Genomic DNA, 19,715 nt, shown 5'->3' on the forward strand with positions numbered 1-19,715 from the left:
GGTATCAATAAAGTAAACCCACACTGGGGGGAACACTGAGCTTGCAACCTTGATTTGTAACAGATATTAATTTGATTTTTCATTTTTTTTATGGTTGTATTGATCTACAGAAATAGGAGAACTTCTATTATTTTGATCATGAGGTGTGCATAAAAAATCATGAGTCACTCGGGCCAGAATCTTTAGCCAGTCTGAAATTTTGCTAGCAGGCCGGCAGCTATTTTAAACACTTTGTCCAATCCAGACTCAGTTATTTACAGGCTGCCATGATAAGCTGGAATACTGGTGATACCATTCCTTAAATTTATTCCCGAAAAGCTTTTGACACAGATCTTACAATGAGATTAAGATGGGATAGAACGGAAATGTCTGCACATAAAATATAGAGGGACATCTAAATCGTGGAATTAAGGAAGATGACAGACAGTATTCCATGGTGTAAAATATTGTGTTGAGACACATGTTGATTCTGGTACGTACAGAGCGGGGCTGGTCAGCCAGAAGATTGCTCTGGACCTTACGTTGTACCTGGTCAAGGAGGTGGAGTATGTGCCGTGGAAGGCTGCGCTGGACAACCTGGCCTACATCGAAGCCAGGATCATCTACAAGGAAGTGTACACAAAGTTCAAGGTAGGGCACTTCTTGAATATGTTTGTGTGACTGTAAGAAGTGAAGTTAAGAGGGGCACAAAGTACTGAAGTAAAAGTGACCTGCATTAGCAGTGTTTGCCTTACCCCAAGCCAGGTACGTGTATCTACTCATGGTTTGTTAGAATTCTACTTCATAGCCGTCTAATATTGCATTTGCTATGTCAGTATGAACATCGCCACTCTTGAACAAACTGGCTCCTGTTGCTGTAACACTGCTTGGGGCGATGGTAGACGAGGGAAAAGGTTCTAGTGTGTGTAGAAAATGTGTGGATTAGATAATTTTTTTCTGGAAATTATATTGTACATGCTGTTTTTGGTTGCTTTATTTTAAAAAAAGTATAATCAGTTAATATATCATCTGTACAGTTAATGTTTGGTTTCTTGAATTCTTGTTCCTTGATATGCCATGACATCACTGTAAGCATGAGTTCCCCGAGCCTACAAATAAGGTTTCCTGTCTAAATATTCCTTCCAGGCCTACATGCTGAAACTTATCATGAACCGCCTGACGGCACTGCAGTGGACAGACAGTGGATCTCACTTGGAAATGTGAGTATCGGTATATAGGTAGAGAATAGCTACGTAGAATGCTACGAGGCGTTATGGATTATCCTTCCTGTGCCCCCTGGATCTGCAAGTGCAGCGTATTGGTGTTCTGACTCTGTGACTTGGATCATTGTACCATGACAGCATGGATCGTTGCTCATGATGTCAATCGCTGGTTTGTCTGGTCCAGACTCATTTATTTACAGGTCACCAATAAACAAACAAATGAAACATGACATTTCATGTGCTGCACTTGAGTGACTAACGTTCTCATTCACCCACAGGTTCTTGCGAAGTAACATTCTCATCTGGGCTGTCAAACTTGGAAATCAACCATCGATCGACCAGGGCAAGCAACTCTTCCAGCAGTGGGTGCACGACCATGCAAGGTACGCATAGTCTCCATTTTCTGGTATTTAACCTAGCTCAACAACGTTTTGTTGCTCTCAAGGTATCACTGTTCTGGATGCAGCCTTTAACAGAATTTTGAAAATTTCCCTCAAACTAAACAATTTGTGACATATATATATTTTTGTATGTGTCTGTTGGAATATCATTATAGCGAATTGTGTAACTGTTAATAACTTACTGTTTCCAAAATTAATTTATGTGGTTCTTTTAATAAATAGATTGTCTTGAGATTGCATTGTTTGAAAAGATTGGTTCAATACTGCAGTGGTAAAAGACATAACTTCTCCAGTACATTGTCCCGACACTGTTGTGTTCCTCATAATAAGTTGAACTCATATGTTTTCTCCCTTGAAGTATACTTTATTCTTTTCACAAATACATTTACAGAATGAATAACACACTCAATAAACGGAATGAAATTCTGAATAGAAAATATTGAGAGGAGTGGCAGTGAGTTGTGATAGTTTTCAGTGCCAGTGTGGTCAGTTGTCCTTGGCCCAGCGGTGTCGAAATGGCTCCACATTAGTGTCTGATATATTACTGATATGTGATGAATTTAAGATAAAACAGTTGCCTGGTGAACACAGCTCCCTTACTGGTAACTGACTAGACTTAAGAGGATCTTACCACTCACCCTGAGTTGAGCTCACCAGTCAAGAGCAGACAGACTATGGCTTTGAAGTCCAGGACCGTCAGTTTTAATGAGAGCAAAACACATGGAGAGCTCTGAGTGGCATGTGATTGTTCACACATCGATGTCTGCTACTTATGTATGTGTCATCAGATGTGGTCCATCTGTTTCATAATGGATGCCATGGCAGAAGAATTAATCAATTATTCTGAACTTGTGCTTCGGAACTGTGTTTTGAAATATTTGTGATGTTTCTTTATAATCTTACTCGTGTAAACATTATGCATTCAATTTCATCAACATTATCCTACCATTTTGTGTAACCATTCAGTTATACAGGTCAGAAACCTGACCTTACGAAGCTACTGCTTCAGAGTAAAACAGGGGGGCACGGGTGGCCCAGTCGTCTGAGGCGCTGCGATTCACTGTGCAGAGTTGCGTCCCTTGGGCATGCCAGAAACCTATGATTGTGGGTTCGAATCCCGGTTTGCCCAGATTATGTTTCTTGGTTTGTCAGCACCATGCCTGTGCTCGTGGGTTTCACCGAAGTGTAAACGTCCGAGACCTGCATCACTTCGGGCTTTCCTCCCACATTAAGCTGACACGCTGTGTTAAACCCAACTCACTCACTCAGAGTAAAACATTGACAGGCTTAACAACATCGTCAAGGTGAAGAAAAAAGAAAGAAGGTGTTAACGACACTCTTACTAACTCATTTGGTGGTATATGTCCACAAAGTTACAAGACCACTGAAGCAAATTGCCAAATCACAAAATGTACCACTCCTGTGTGTATGCTTGTTGCCTCTCTGTAATCAGGATTTGTCCAACTCTTGGTATTCATCATACAAACCAGCCACGTGATGTGGTGTATGGTTAAATCATATTTTTATTTCGAAAGAAATTGTATTGGTAAACAAGCAAAACATGTAAATGCCTTTCCAGGTAATACCTTAACAACAGCTGGTTATATACAAGGTAGGGCTAAACATAAATATGCTAATAAATGCACATATGAAATGCATGAAGCCAATATACTGTGAAATAAAATGATGCAGTTTTTCATTACTGTGTGTCTGGTGATAGTATCCACACAACTCCACCCAGTCACTGTCACAGTAACAGGCGCCAAGGGAGCATCCAGTAATGAATTTATTTCTGATTTGGCTGTAAGGTCAAACTATTTCAAGTACTGGCGATAAGTTCAGAAGTCATAACAAGACTGACATGGTTCAAATGGAAAGTTTTACATAGATCAGGCATGTGTTATTTCAGTCTAAAGTTCCTTTTTTATCTTTCAAATTTACATGAAGTTTTTCATGTTGAAAATGCATCTTAAGGTTTCCTGTTTGCCTTCCTCAGCAAAGAAGACAAGCATTTTCATATCGTGACCTATGTAGCGTGATACATATCATATCATGACCTATGTAGCGTGATACATATCATATCGTGACCTATGTAGCGTGATACATATCATATCGTGACCTATGTAGCGTGATACATATCATATCGTGACCTATGTAGTGTGATACATATCATATCATGACCTATGTAGCGTGATACATATCATATCTTGACCTATGTAGCGTGATACATATCATATCGTGACCTATGTAGCGTGATACATATCATATCGTGACCTATGTAGCGTGATACATACCATATCGTGACCTATGTAGCGTGATACATATCATATCGTGACCTATGTAGCGTGATACATATCATATCGTGACCTATGTAGCGTGATACATACCATATCGTGACCTATGTAGCGTGATACATATCATATCATGGCCTATGTAGCTTGATACATATCATATCGTGACCTTGCTGTATTGTTTCACCATGCTAAATATGTTTTGGTTGGTCTTTCAGTCATTTGATGTCATTTGTCATGTATCATACTGTATAGCATATTGCAACAATTATCTTTACAGCCCTAACCTACACATTAACACCCTTGTTATAGAACTATGGATGATTTGATTTCTGAACATTGGTGGCCTAGTGATCAAAGTGTTCGCTTATCATGCCAAAAGCCTGGGTTTGATTTCCCCCTTGGTACAATATGTGAAATGTGTTACTGGTGTCCACAACCGTGATGTTGCTTGAATTTGCTTAAAGCAACGTAAAACCTTACTTACTGTGTAAATTAGCACCACCACTTGTGTATGTGAAACTCGCATAACGAGACGTAGCCCTGGGGTTGGTACAGCCTTACCTATTACGTGGCTGTGTTTCAGTATTGGTCCCAACCTAAAGAATGTGATCTACATGACGGGCGTGAAGTACGGCACAGAGGAGGACTGGAGGGAGTGCTGGAAGGTGTACGAGGAGACCAACGTGCCGTCTGAGAAGCAAAAGATGCTGGTGTCCATGTCGTACAGCAGAGACACGAGGCTACTCAACCAGTGAGTTCAACGTCCTGTACTTGCTTTGCCAATTTGGTTTCCAAACACATGGGGTCGGCGGTAAAAAGAATTATTTTAAAATGTTTGCAATATTTTCTTAAGTGATTTCTTTAAAGCAGTGTTGGATAGGTTAAAGCAGAAATGGTGACTTTCTTTGTTTTTTCAGTGGATCGAGTGGTCCGACTCGATGACTCTGTTGATTGCTTGTCATGGTTCCCCAATGGTGTGACCCATAATTATAACCATGAAGATACAGATAAATCAATTCCATGATTATCCATAATTATTTTAAGATAAATAGTAGATATAGATAGCAAACATGTATAAATATGATTTATGAATCATGTCAATATTTCTCTCCATAAAGAAATATTACCAATTTAAATAATATAATATGTAATTCCATATATACAGTTATATTCCCTACTTACCACCGTGTGGCAATGAGCTCCTCTCTAGGTACGCTGTCACGTTGGTTAAGGTCACGTCATTCTATAAAAAGTTGGAATAATACCTTGACAATACTAATAATGGACATATAAAATAAGTTATAAAAAGAACAGATATCCCATACATACGCTCTTATTCCATACCACATTCATACAGTTATAGGTTTAGGAAATGTTTAAATAATAATTTAGTTTAGTAAAGTTTATACTGGTAAATGGTAATACAGTATATAACTAGATAACATATTCTATAGATGTAATACGATACAGTTTAGATTTAAATGAATTAAATTCCACCTACAACCAACTGTTCTGATGGTTGAAATATATACTTTACTTTAACCACCAGCTAAGTTTAATTGTACACTGATGCATTAATCTCTTAAGAAATACAATATGTACAAAACCATATACAGTCATGCCCCGCTTATATGGACTTCAGATATCCGGAAACCTCGGTTCCCGGACGATTTTCATTCAAAATGAAATAATTACTATATAAATTTACCCGTATATACAGAAATTCAGTTTCCGGAACCGGATGGTCATTTTCATACACAAAACACTGAAATGCACACAAAATTGTCTCACTTACCCGGACAATACACTTCCGCTGGTGGTAATCCTTTGATTCGTGAGAAGTCAATTAACCAAGTCACACTGAGTTACGTTTGAGACGAGCTTATTTATTGTACATGTAATCCCATTCGATAAATAAGGCGTCTGTGCAGGTCAGAGGTCAAAGTTGTGACTTCAAACTGTGAGTATGGCCTGTCAACCAGCGAAACGTAAGCGACGTGACTTTTCATATTCTCGTGGGTGGCTCACTCGATTCAAATCCAGACATAGTGTATCATGTAGGAAATTTCAAGGGGAGGCTGCTAGTGCGGACAAGGACGCTGTTGTGAGAGGAAGGGAAAAGTACTGCAAAATTACGAGGAGCAAGACATTTTTAACATTGATGAAACTGGGTTGTTTTTTAAGTTGGGACCATTCAGACGGGCCCCTCCAACCCACTACAGTCACTCACAAGGAAGCTTGTGCTTGTGTAGAGACCTTGATTACATATTACGAGAACACAGGCGATCTGGACAATTTAGAACTATTGTTTAAAATTCAAACCTCAAAATGTGGTAAAGTTCAAACTTCCATGACAGATTTTTTGAGACGTGTATGTCTTGAATAAAGATTGAGTGGATGTATCTGTTTGCTCTGTCATCTGTCATGAGTTGCATAATTGAAGGGAAGTAACTCTTCCAGTAAGAAGCTGGTTTCAGTTATACGGAAATTTGTTTATATGGACGAATTGTGAAATGACGCAAGTGTCCGTATAACGAGGCACGACTGTACAGTATATGAAATACACAAATCAAATAAACTAACCTGGATAATGAAATCCTCAATACACAAACATCAAGTTCCATGAATGTACACACTGTTTAACATCCGCAATCAGCAATGGGCTGATATTAAGGAAAACAATCATTCTTCCTGACCTCCTCAAACATATGTGTAAGACTGCCCACTAGATATGGCTGACAGAAACCTTTAAAACTAAATACACAAAACTAAATAAGCAGACCAGAGAAACTAAAAATGAAAGACAAACGAAACTTGTGCTGTGTGCAAGTGCATTGGTCAGAATGTGGCCTGACCCAGTGAGATGGCTATTACCGGTACATGCAGGGTGCAGGGCTAGGCCTATTGTATTGAGGGCTTGTATAACTCTAAGAGTTTGTAGTGTACTGTATGTAAAGATAAAAGCTGAAATGAAACATCTAAAATATCTACCTAACAGACAGACAGACAGATTGTTTATTTGAGTCTCATCTCACAGAAATAATTACATAAATAAATATAAAAGGACATAAAAGTGAGCCACCCGTTAAGGGTTACGAGAGACTTAAAATGTATCACAGTATGTACAGCATAAATATATTGGTGTAAAAGGGGTATGAAAATATACTACCCGTAACTAGCCGTATAAAATATTTTTTCTTCGTTGGAGAATTAAAAAGCAGGTTTTGGCTGTAAAATATACATAATATTTAAAAAGTACAATAAGTTTATCCGTATTGCATAACTCTAGAAAGTTGGGATAGCTAAAACTCACCTTTTCGTATAAACTTGCACGCAAATCATCTAAAATATCTACCTAATATGTACAAATACTCAAAACTTGACTTGGCCACATAAGTGACAGACTACCTATCAGGTATAAGACCCTGACCTTTGCAGTGGAAACATCTTTGCACTTTTGTCTTAAATATATCAGATCTCCGGTATGTTCTCCCCTAATGGTGCTTGACTGGTTCCTGCTGATAGCCACATTTTATCTTCTTCAAATCATACTGATTATATTCTTTCATTTTCTGTGTCAGAAATATTTCAGATATCCAACTTTTAGAAGTAGTTTTTAAATCACAGAAATCACAAGCCAGAGAAAGCTGAAAGTTTGAATGCTAATCAGCACCCATGTTTGTCCAGGTACCTTGGCTTCAGTCTCAACACCTCCAAGGTCCGGTCCCAGGACACAGAGACGGTGATCAACACTATTGCAGCCAACCCCAGCGGTCAGCTGCTGGCCTGGAGGTTCGTCCAGCAGAACTGGGATACCTTCAGTGAAAGGTGAGACTGACTGACAGGCCAACACTGCCTCTTTCTCTAGCATTTCAGAAGAATTTTGGCTGGATATATTATAGGAATATTTACTGTATGTAGTCTAAAATCTGTTTCCATTTTTTTTTTTTTTCATTGTACAGTTTCAAACTTCAATTCGATACCTTTAAATTTCATTCAGAACCGAATGCAAAAGTGTGAGGTTTCAAATTTTACAATTTTACAGGTTTTAAATTGAAGTTGAAACCTCTAAATTGAAAACATGCCAGTTCGTTTATCTCCATTCTACTGTGACAAAAACAGAACATACACAAGGTCTTTAGTTACAGTGGAAATGATTAGTGAAGTGGTGTTGGTTGAGCTAATATTTTCAGAAGGTTTAGAGGGCGAATTCAGAGATCAGTGAAGAGGGGGTTTAATCCTTGCTTTATGTACCCAAACAGTAATATTGAATATGCTGCATGAACCAGTTCACGTGATCCACTCATTGGTAAATCTGCTAACCAGCCTGTAATGTTTCAGGTACAAGGGTGGTTCATTCGGGATGTCTCGACTCATCAAGGGTGTTGCATCTCACTTCAGCACACAGTTTGACTATGACGAGGTGAGTACTTGCGGCCAGTCCTGCCTCATATGATATCCCTGTTAAATCACTTTCTTTCTTTCTCTAAACAAAACGCAATTTTAGAATTAGTTAGTATCTGTGTTTGAAAATATACACTCACTTTTTCCACAGTGAAAGTAGGAAGCTCACAATATTGTGAAAATGATATGCTGTTATGAGGCCTTCGTTTTTCGAGCTAAACAGGCCTGAGTTATCCCCCTTAGATTATGACGTAATTGGAGCCAATTCAACTTGGTCCCTGTCTATTCTCAACGCAAAAGATATCAAGAACCAGTTTGCGGTAAAACAACATGGCCTACGACACACTCCGGCGCAGTGGTGACTCAGCATAACACTTTGCTGGCTGGCATCTGAGACGCTAGAATCACACACCTGTACCTACACCACGTGAAGCGGCTCTAACAAAGCATGATGACGTCATAATGTTTATCAATTGGCACCAATGACGTCATATTGCAGGGGGCATAAGCCATGGTGTTTTTGTTATGGAAATAGAACACTTGGTAAATGTGAAATATAAATCGTTTTAATGCAAAAAATATGTTAATTAATTGTGATATTTTTATTTTTTGGGGGGTGTATGACACTACTAGGTTAACACTTTTAATGTGGAAAAAGCACAAGAAAAATAGGTTCATTTTCATGTGAACTTGCCCTTTAAGCTGTTTCTATATCTGCCATTAACACATATACAATTCTATAACTGTTTTTTTCCGGGTAGATGGTCATATATAGTCATCATTCATAGGGGTGATACGAGTTAATCATCACTCACTGTCAGGTTTAATCTTCTATATCTGTTATTCCCAGGTATAGGCTTCTTTATTTGTTTCTCTACATTCTATATTTACTCCACAATGTTCTATCTGTTGTTCCATACATGCGTACCTCCCAATTTGTCCGGGAGGGTCCTGGATAAACGACCCATATCATAGTCCTCCACTGGGGGGGGCCTGTTTGACCTGGATGACCCTTTGTCTAGTTATCAACTGGTATTTAAATCCATATGAAGAACGATTTAACAATGTAGACTGGAAAGAAAACTTGGATAGACATAACAGCTAGGCGCCTGAGGGCACTTGAAATGAATAATCAGCCAAGTACTTATCACTTCCTGTTCTCAGCGTGTTTATCGCTGCATAATTTGATAAAACTTAGATATATATGACCGGCCCAGTTATACAGTCAAGTCCCGTTAATATGACATTGTTGGTTGCATATGATTATGACGGATTAACGAGTATGTCGGATGAACAACATACATGACTTTATTAGTTATCAGATTTTTCAGAAACTAAGCTAAGATGTCAATATACCTCAAAGTTACACTATTTGACTCTCAGAAATGAAAAAAAAATATGACCACCAAGCACTGTCTCCAGGAACAACAAGATGCGTGATTGGTTGATTCGGTAGTCAAAAATAGGAACGAGTTACACAATCAGGGTTCCTAACAGGGTTTCTAAGTCAAAGTAAGCCTCATGTTAATTTGCCTATAAACTGACATCATGACTTGTTAGCACAGAAATATCAACACATTGAACTTTGTCAAATTTCGCGAGAATGTATCACTGGCTAATAGTTAGCTGGCGTCCCAGATCAGCAATCTAATTCGCATACAACGATATTAGTCAACCAATGAGATTAATACATGTCTAGGTCAGAAAGATTGACAACGAGCCAATTTCATTTATAAATAGTAGTAAAAACGTAATAGCACTTCCAAATATGGCATACATTTCTTGGAATTTGAATGACATGAACATTTCTAGGAAATTTGTAAAGCAAAGAAGTCAGACTATTAACAGAAAAAACAACACTATACAATAATGAAATTGGTGGCAATGATGTTGCGTCAGGATAAACACACTTTATATTTCTTTGGCATATTTTAACCAAAAGCGCACCAAGACTACGTCGACTTGGAAGATTGGTCAGATTGAACATGTTGCCAAATGGCCAAACTACCTATCATTTGTTTTCAATTTCTGTTTGCGTCTATCTGAGATGATCTTTGACCGAAAGTGATATGAGTAGATTGTGAATCTTTTCATTATTATTGCATCCATGTAAGCTACAAGGCCGAAGGGGGCGGTCGGGTAGCCTAGTGGTTAAAGCGTTCGCTCGTCACGCCGAAGACCCGGGTTCGATTCCCGACATGGGTACAATGTGTGAAGCCCATTTCTGGTGTCCCCCGCCGTGATATTGCTGGAATATTGCTAAAAGCGGCGTAAAACCATACTCACTCACTCACTACAAGGCCGAAGGATACATCGGTCAATTAAAACTACTTTGTGTGTGTACAGCTACATATTCCTTAAATTAACTGACATTATTAATAAACAATATGGTTGATCGATATTGATTTTAAATCTAAAATCATGCTACATCTATGCCCAGTAATGATTTTGTGCTTTTAAGAAGAAAAAAAACTTAATTTGAAACAATTTTTAATTAGACAAATTATTTTTCTCTCAAATTGTTTGTTTGTTCCATAAACAAAGGACCAGAAAACATGTTAAATAAGTATGGATAGAACTGACCTTTGGGGTACTGAGCCATTGTAAATTGACAGATTGTGATGACTGTTTAACATTTAAATTTAATGATTGTTATTTTAAAATTCTCCCTAATAGATACAAATATCTACCTGATACAAAAGGATTAATGTCCCTGACACCCTCTGACAATTTATCAAATGTATGGTTGTTCCCAGGAACAATGTTCTCTGTCTGTTATTCTCAGGAACAATGTTCTCTATCTGTTATTCCCAGGAACAATGTTCTCTATCTACCAATCTTAGGAACAATGTTCTCCATGTGTTATTCTAAGGAACAATGTTCTCCATGTGTTATTCCCAGGAACAATGTTCTCTGTCTACCAATCTCAGGAACAATGTTCTCCATCTGTTATTCACAGTAACAATGTTCTCTATCTGTTATTCCCAGGAAAAATGTTCTCTATCTGTTATTCCCAGGAACAATGTTTTCTATCTACCAATCTTAGGAACAATGTTCTCCATTTGTTATTCTCAGGAACAATGTTCTCCATCTGTTATTCCCAGGAACAATGTTCTCTATCTGTTATTCACAGGAACAATGTTCTCTATCTGTTATTCACAGGAACAATATTTTCTCTCTGTTATTCACAGGAACAATGTTCATGTTATACCCTGGAAACATGTTATCTATTAATCCCAGGAACAATGTTCTCTATCTGTTAATCCAAGTCACAGTGTTCTCCCTCTCTTATTCACAGGAACAATGTTCTCTCTGTGTTATTCCCAGGAACAATGTTCTCTATCTGTTATTCCCAGGAACAGTGTTCTTTATCTGTTACTCCCAGGAACAATGTTCTCTATCTGTTATTCCCAGGAACAGTGTTCTTTATCTGTTACTCCCAGGAAGAATGTTCTCTCTAAATCCCAGGAAGAATGTTCTCTATCTGTTATTCCCAGGAACAATGTTATCCCGCAATCCCAGGAAGAATGTTCTCTATCTCTTAATCCAAGTCACAAAGTTCTCTCTCTGTTATTCCCAGGAACAATGTTCTCTATCTGTTAATGCAAGTCACAATGTTCTCTCTCTGTTATTCCCAGGAACAATGTTCTCTATCTGTTAATCAAAGTCACAATGTTCTCTCTCTGTTATTCCCAGGAACAATGCTTTCTCTCTCTCTCTGTTATTCCCAGGAACAATGTTCTCTCTCAATCCCAGGAAGAATGTTCTCAATCTGTTAATCCAAGTCCAATGTTCTCTATCTGTTATTCCCAGGAACAATGTTCTCTCTACCTGTGAAGATCCGGAGTAGAATAGGTCTTCAGCTACCCATGCTTGCCATAAAAGGCGACTATACTTGTTGTAAAAGGCGACTAACAGGAGGGTGGTCAGGCTCGTTGACTTGGTTGATACATGTCATCAATCCCAGTTGCGTTGATCAATGCACATGTTGTCAATCACTGAATTGTCTGGTCCAGATTTGATTATTTTCAGACCGCCGTCATATAGCTGGAATATTGCTGAGTGCGGCGTTAAACAACAAACCACCCAACCAATCTCAATCCCAGGAACAATGTTCTGTATCTGCTATTCCCAGGGGCAACGTTCTCTATCTGTTATTCCTGGGAACAATGTTCTCTATCTGTTAATCCAAGGTTCAATGTTCTCTCTCAATCCCAGGAACAATGTTCTCTATCAGTTAAACCAAGTCACAATGTTCTCTCTCTGTTATTCCCAGGAACAATGTTCTCTCTGTGTTATTCCCAGGAACAATGTTCTTTATCTGTTAATCCCAGTCACAATGTTCTCTCCCAGTACCATGTTCTCTATTAGTCCCAGGTACAATGTTCTCTGTTAGTCCTAGGTACAATGTTCTCTGTTAGTCCTAGGTACAATGTTCTCTATTAGTCCTAGGTACAATGTTCTCTATTAGTCCTAGGTACAATGTTCTCTATTGGCCTAGGTACAATGTTCTCTATTAGTCCTAGGTACAATGTTCTCTATTAGTCCTAGGTACAATGTTCTCTATTAGTCCTAGGTACAATGTTCTCTGTTAGTCCTAGGTACAATGTTCTCTATTAGTCCTAGGTACAATGTTCTCTGTTAGTCCTAGGTACAATGTTCTCTGTTAGTCCTAGGTACAGTGTTCTCTGTTAGTCCTAGGTACAGTGTTCTCTGTTAGTCCTAGGTACAATGTTCTCTGTTAGTACTAGGTACAATGTTCTCTGTTAGTCTTAGGTACAATGCTCTCTGTTAGTACTAGGTACAATGTTCTCTGTTAGTCCTAGGTACAATGCTCTCTGTTAGTACTAGGTACAATGTTCTCTGTTAGTCTTAGGTACAATGCTCTCTGTTAGTCCTAGGTACAATGCTCTCTGTTAGTACTAGGTACAATGTTCTCTGTTAGTCTTAGGTACAATGTTCTCTGTTAGTCCTAGGTACAATGCTCTCTGTTAGTACTAGGTACAATGTTCTCTGTTAGTCTTAGGTACAATGCTCTCTGTTAGTCCTAGGTACAATGTTCTCTGTTAGTCCTAGGTACAATGTTCTCTGTTAGTACTAGGTACAATGTTCTCTGTTAGTCCTAGGTACAATGTTCTCTGTTAGTCCTAGGTACAATGTTCTCTGTTAGTCCTAGGTACAATGCTCTCTGTTAGTACTAGGTACAATGTTCTCTGTTAGTCCTAGGTACAATGTTCTCTGTTAGTCCTAGGTACAATGTTCTCTGTTAGTCCTAGGTACAATGTTCTCTGTTAGTCCTAGGTACAATGTTCTCTGTTAGTCTTAGGTACAATGTTCTCTGTTAGTTCTAGGTACAATGTTCTTTATGATTGTTATTCCCAGGTTCAGGCTTTCTTTGCCAAGAGAGATGCCGGGTCAGGAACCAGAGCTGTGAAACAGTCCCTGGAGAAAATACAGATGAACATTGATTGGCTGGAGAGAAATGAAGCAGAGGTCACTGATTGGCTGAATCAGCATTCAAGCTGAATTATTTAGGAAGGGTTGTGTGTCAAAAGTTGAAAATCTTAATGATATGTTTTAATGATGTTATGAATATCAGTCTTTGAAATATGTTATTCAAGGGAGGTTTTATTTCTCTACAGGTATACAGGGGTGGTGGGGAAGCCTTGTGGATAATGCAATCAAGCATCACGCCAAAGGCCTTGCTTCAGTTCCACACATGGGTACAATGTGTGAAGCCCATTTCTTGTTTTCCTTGCTGTGATGATGCTAGAATATTGCAGAAAGTGTAAAACCATACTGTTCTTATACAGAGAAGGATGGGATCTGATTAGCTTCTCTGGGTATTTTTCTGACTTAATTGAAAGGTAGAAATCACTATTCTTTTTATAATGGTACAAATAACCATATTCCAAAGCAGTGTTGACTAGGATCACTTTGAGTGTGTTCTCAAGGTCATACAATGAAATACGTTTGGGACCTCATTTATAGAGAGTCGTGGTGTTTTCTCCAGGTTTGACAGTCCTCTGCAAGACTGATTTGGTTTGTGCTGTAAAACTCATTTGTAGGTTTTCATTCTGTCCTCACCCTGAACTTGGACATCAGCACTGAATGTTATTGAACACAGCTGTAATACAGCCCATAGAATCTAAAGCTGAGAATCCCCCAAACCAAGGCTTTCCTGGATGGGTGGACCTTTGTTTGTAGGTGAGCCAGTCCAAGACTTTCCTGGATTGGTTGACCTGTTTGCAGTTGAGCCAAATTAAGGCTATCCTGGACGGATGGACCTGTGTTTGTAGCTCAGCAAAACCAAGGCATTCCAGGATGGGTTTGATCCGTGTTTGTGGCTAAGCCAAACCAAGGCTTTCCTGGATGGGTTTGATCAGTGTTTGTGGCTAAGCCAAACCAAGGCTTTCCTGGATGGGTGGATCTCCTTCACTACTAATCGGTTTGTTTGTAAACTCTGTCGGATAGTCTAGTGGTTAGAGCATTAGCTCGTCACGCTGAAGACCCGGGTTCGATTCCCGACATGAGTACATCTGAAATTGAAAGAAGGATTAACTTCTTTGAATATGAAAGTCAACAGATTCAGAGTTTGGGGAAGGAACCTTATTGACTGTGTTTTCATACATAGTATTGGCATTGTGATATTCCTATACGGAAAACCTTGTTTGCATATTATCAGTGTACTTATTGTGCACTGACATTTTAATCTTGCGGTTAAGTTATATCATATTTGAAGTCAGCTTCAGATGAAACAAACTTCACATTACTAAATTTTGTGGCTGCATGATTTGTCATCCGAAATTCACCCTGATTAAGTTTCTAGGTTTGTCAGCACCACACCCATTTTACCAAAGTGGTAATCGTCTAAGTCGTGCATCACTTCAGGCTTTCCTTCAACATTGAGCTGACATTCCGTGATTTGACTCGAATACTGTTCAAATCGGCGTTATACCCTACTCACTCACTCATTCACTAAATGGGGACTTGAATGGATGTTATTGCAGCCATGTTTTAGAACTTCTGACTTTGTTATATCTGAAGTTGATCATGCTATTTATGTATTTTGACTTTTAACCTATAAATTGGCTGTGTGTACTTTTATATCTTGTTTTTAAAAATTCCATTTTTCTTACGGTGCTTGTACATGAAATACTGAATCAAAATACATTTTAAGCTTACCTTCCAGAATATTCTGTAGGTCAGTGTTGTTACAGGGTCAACCAAGTGTATGGTGATGAAAACAATTAGGGGACACATCACAGACAACAGTAGAGCATGTAGGGACCCACTGTTTAATCGTGAATTGTTTCCCTCAGAGAAGGAGCCGAGTCTGTTTCTTGGACCCACACCAAATTATTGTTCAGAAGATCCAGTAGATCTTTTCTGTAAAATTGAGAACAAATAAGAATATCAGATTCCTCCACACTACCACACACACCACACCCATACCCCTACACCTACACACTCCTCTGAATATCACATAGTTAATGGATGAGCTGGTCAGGCTTGGTGACTTCGTTGATTGCTTGTCATCGTATCCCTGTTGTGTGGATCGATGCTTGTGTTGTCAGTCACTGGCTTCTCTGGTCCAGACCAAATTATTTACAGACTGACGCTATGTAGCTGGAATATTGCTAAGTGCAGCTCTAAACAATACACACATTTGGTGGTTGTTCCCTTACTTATTTCCATCAGTATACATGTATATCAGCCTTGTAGCTTGTCTGTTGTTCTGTAACACATAGTTCCATCTGACAGGTTAATTTCAATATATATTTTGGAATTCGGCTCAATGTCTGTTGTAGAGTTACTGAGTGTGGATGAACACAGTACACTGACCTTGATCTTGACCTACATTGATAACCATGACGTCCCCCGTGTGATTCGTTTCAGTGGTTGGACGGCAACATGGTGAAGGTATTGCTCCTGCACATGGGGGACACGTCTTACTGTACATGCAGGATGTCGACTGAGTCATTGTTGTCTGAGTTAACATAAGGTACAATGAACTACTTGATCCTTTCTCAATGAATGATATCTCTCTTTTTGTCACTTTCCAAAATGTTGCCCTCCTTCCTGACCTGCCTGTTTGGTTGTCATCATCAGTGACTTAACAGGGACAATACTGTCTATGATTTTCAATAGCCTATGACATGTGATTATAATTGCAAGCCAAAGCATGTACAGAAGAAATCAGGACATATTTTTAAAAGTAAATGTTGAGTATGAGATGGGTTAGTATTTTATGTTCCTCTGAAAGAGGTTTTACAAAGTGAGAAAAATAGTATTTACAAGTAAGGGTCTTTAGTGTTTTCACCATTGATGTTTTTATGTTATCTGTCTTCCCCTGATTCTCTTGGACCGCCTCCCTCTCTCCTCCTCCTGCTCCTTTACCATGCTTATGAATGTAAATAATGTGAAGGGGAAAAGATATTTTATATTTATTTTACATCTTATGACATATATTGAGATGTGTGTTATATTTTGTGATGTACAAGTCCGTACACTGTGATGAGTCACATCTGGACTGGCTTGCTGATGGGTCTTGTTGTAGAATGACTGCTACCTTGATGACTGAAGGAAAATATATTCACACACTTGCCATTAGAATCTGACCAACTCTCCATCTCCTTACGTCAGATGAACATTCAGTCGACCACTTAGTGTTGAGGCTTCTAAATTCTTTGTACAAGCAAGCGAAGCATTCAGAGCAGCATAACTGACTTTTGTATCTCAAAATGAATGTAAACAGGCAGTTGCAAATGGAGATTAATAAAGTCCTCACTATTTGTGTTGTAAATAAATATGTTAAAAACTTGCTTTCAAGGAAACATTTGTGTTCTGTGTATCTGAAACAAGGTTGTGAAGAAATGCATCTGAATTGTTTTTGAAAGCTGCTAACTGATTGGACGGTCAAAGTTTGCTCAGGGTTCACCTATGTGACCTCCAAGGGAGGGTTTGTCAGATCTTGATGGATAGATGTATCCGCTCCAGTGAGACAGGTGTTTTGTAGCATACACACAAGATGATAGACAGAGATATCTACCCAGTTTGTGAGATCAGCAGTTAGTTCTGTTATACCACTCACCTATTCACTTCATATCACTAGTGTCAGTGATAATGATTCCTCCCTTGTCAGGGTTCAGAGAGCTGGTATGATTAGAGCTTTAAGATAGTAATACCAACAGCATGAGATATCCAAAGACCAGAAATATTGTTCTGCAAGATTGGTTGGTTGGTTGGTCTTCCTATGAAGTAAGTGTCTGCAACATGCCATTACCTTGCCCTGTGTCATCCCAGGCCAGAATAGTACACGATTATTAGCAGTAATTGGAGACTAGATGACCCAAGTGGTTGTGTCACCGTATCCTAACTGAAGGACATGGATGCCCAGGTTGATTATTTCATCGTGTCAAACAATATTGGGGATTGGATCAATGCTCTGCCACTGGTTTGTGTAGTCTTTGGAAGTGGTATAGCTCGGATATTGCTGACTAAGGTGCAAACCCTGTTCCCTCACTCACTTACGGTGACAACCGATACATGTTAAAACTTGTTAACAGTATCTTTGTTTATCAGTCAGTGTCACTTGGTCATATCACTAAATTGGATCCTGTGGCTATCCTGGGAAGTATTTGTTATATAATAATTATATATAATCATTGGTTGGTTGTTAAGGTGGAGGGGCGGTGGGGTAGCCTAGTGGTTAAAGCACTCGCTTGCCACCGCGAAGACCTGGGTTCAATACCCCACATGGGTACAATGTGTGAAGCCAATGCATATCCCTCTCCGTGATATCACTTGAATAATTGAAATATTGGTGTAAAAACCATATTCACTCACTCACTGTTAAAGTGGAAATCCGTTGGTCACAATGATGAGAAGAAAGTTAGATGTATATTGTGAATGTTAATTTAATTTAGTTTTATTAGCACTACTCTCTTCACACCTTCCATTGCATCAAATGAAATATAGACATTATATTTACATGGGATGAATAAGATATTCACCATTTCCTGATGGCAGGGAGTCAACTGACTATTAAAGTCCAGTTTCCACCCTTGCCGAACTAATGTGGAATTATAGAGTCAAATTTTGGCTGCACTAATGAGTCTATGCATTGTACATTCAAAATCCCCTAATGATATCGACATCTGGTTCATGAACATGGCAACTGCCGTGCCGAATTCATTCGATTGCAGGATTTGCATAGAAGGGACATAACTCGTAACAGCCACTGGAGATACTACAATTGAGCCCCGAAATTCCAGCCTAGTTCAGCAAGGGTGGAAACTGGACTTTTAAAATCAGTCAACTCCCTTGCCTTGGGAAGATGGATATTCGCGGGATGGACAAAAGTTGATCGGGTAACTGGGACATAAACAAAGTGAATATTGTGTAAAATGTTGACAGGGATGCAACTAAACCTGAAAAATATTCTAGGCTGTACAGTGATACCATATCAGGATACATCCATAAACCTGAAATACCCCTGGGGCCCTTGGGGTACTTTTATCATCAGACAAACTGACTTGCCCTAGAGGCCACTTTGTGTCACTGACTAAATATCTTAACGAAAGATGTGGACTGTATATTTACATCTATGGAGAATGGTGGAGAATGGTGGATCGAGTGACTGTATTTGTTGTTACAGGACATGATCACACTATCGGTCGCTTTGTGAAGTATCCTCAAATTTGTGTTTGTTACTGGTTGTGAAAATGTATTTTTGTCCATTTGTAATTTGTTTATGTATGTGTATGTCTGGTCTGTGTGCCACTTCAGTCAGATGTGGGTACATGTATTACATGTGGCCCTGGCTGCAGGATGTGAGTGGGTTGGTCTGTCTGGTGGTGGGTAACATGAGTACCTGCTGGATCAGATGACTCACTGTAGGGCATGCTTGTGTCACCCAGCTCACATTTCCAGGCTCTTGTTTACCTGCTGCACATGGGAAAAGTGCACACAGCAATATGTAGGCCTGTATCAGAATAACAGTACTGCCAAAATGTATATTTTTCCTATCAAAAATGAAGACAAAGAAGTTCTGGTGCCAAGAAAAACTCTATGTTTCCAATTACATGTTGCTTTGTTTTATTCCATGAGTATATTTGGTCAGAAATACTTGTGATGACAATGTCAGACCAATAATTCTTCTGAACTTACATGCTCTGATAAACACAAGCTATGGTTAGCAGTAAAACTGCCACAATATCACGGCACTGGTGCTAATTATTTTCAGTCATGAATCTCAGTGCTGCTGTAGCCATGTCACATTGTATGTCAGTGTTATGTATAACATTCCATTAATGTATGTGTAAAGTCTTGTCTTATCAGCCATTTCTTGTCATATAAAGAGATTAATGTTAATTTGTGTTGTTTTCCTTACAAAACAGGTGTGTCGGTCT

At 38.9% G+C, this 19,715-nt stretch overlaps 1 protein-coding gene across 3 annotated transcripts in view; it reads left to right on the forward strand.

The window, feature by feature from the left end:
* The window catches only part of LOC124115130 (glutamyl aminopeptidase-like), a 54,503-nt gene extending 34,826 nt beyond the window's left edge, over nucleotides 1–19,677 (forward strand). For all 3 annotated transcript variants that reach the window (XM_046475960.2, XM_046475959.2, XM_048395159.1), the window contains 7 exons: nucleotides 483–630; nucleotides 1,126–1,199; nucleotides 1,481–1,585; nucleotides 4,481–4,648; nucleotides 7,585–7,725; nucleotides 8,239–8,320; nucleotides 13,684–19,677. In XM_046475960.2, coding sequence (XP_046331916.2) covers nucleotides 483–630; nucleotides 1,126–1,199; nucleotides 1,481–1,585; nucleotides 4,481–4,648; nucleotides 7,585–7,725; nucleotides 8,239–8,320; nucleotides 13,684–13,827 — 862 coding nt within the window. In that variant the 3' untranslated portion in view covers nucleotides 13,828–19,677. The remainder of the gene's footprint in view (nucleotides 1–482; nucleotides 631–1,125; nucleotides 1,200–1,480; nucleotides 1,586–4,480; nucleotides 4,649–7,584; nucleotides 7,726–8,238; nucleotides 8,321–13,683) is intronic.
* Nucleotides 19,678–19,715: the final 38 nt, after the last annotated feature.

Source organism: Haliotis rufescens, unplaced genomic scaffold (genome assembly GCF_023055435.1).
Source record: "Haliotis rufescens isolate VD_foot unplaced genomic scaffold, xgHalRufe1.0.p SCAF_14, whole genome shotgun sequence".
Classification (NCBI taxonomy): Eukaryota; Metazoa; Mollusca; class Gastropoda; order Lepetellida; family Haliotidae; genus Haliotis; species Haliotis rufescens.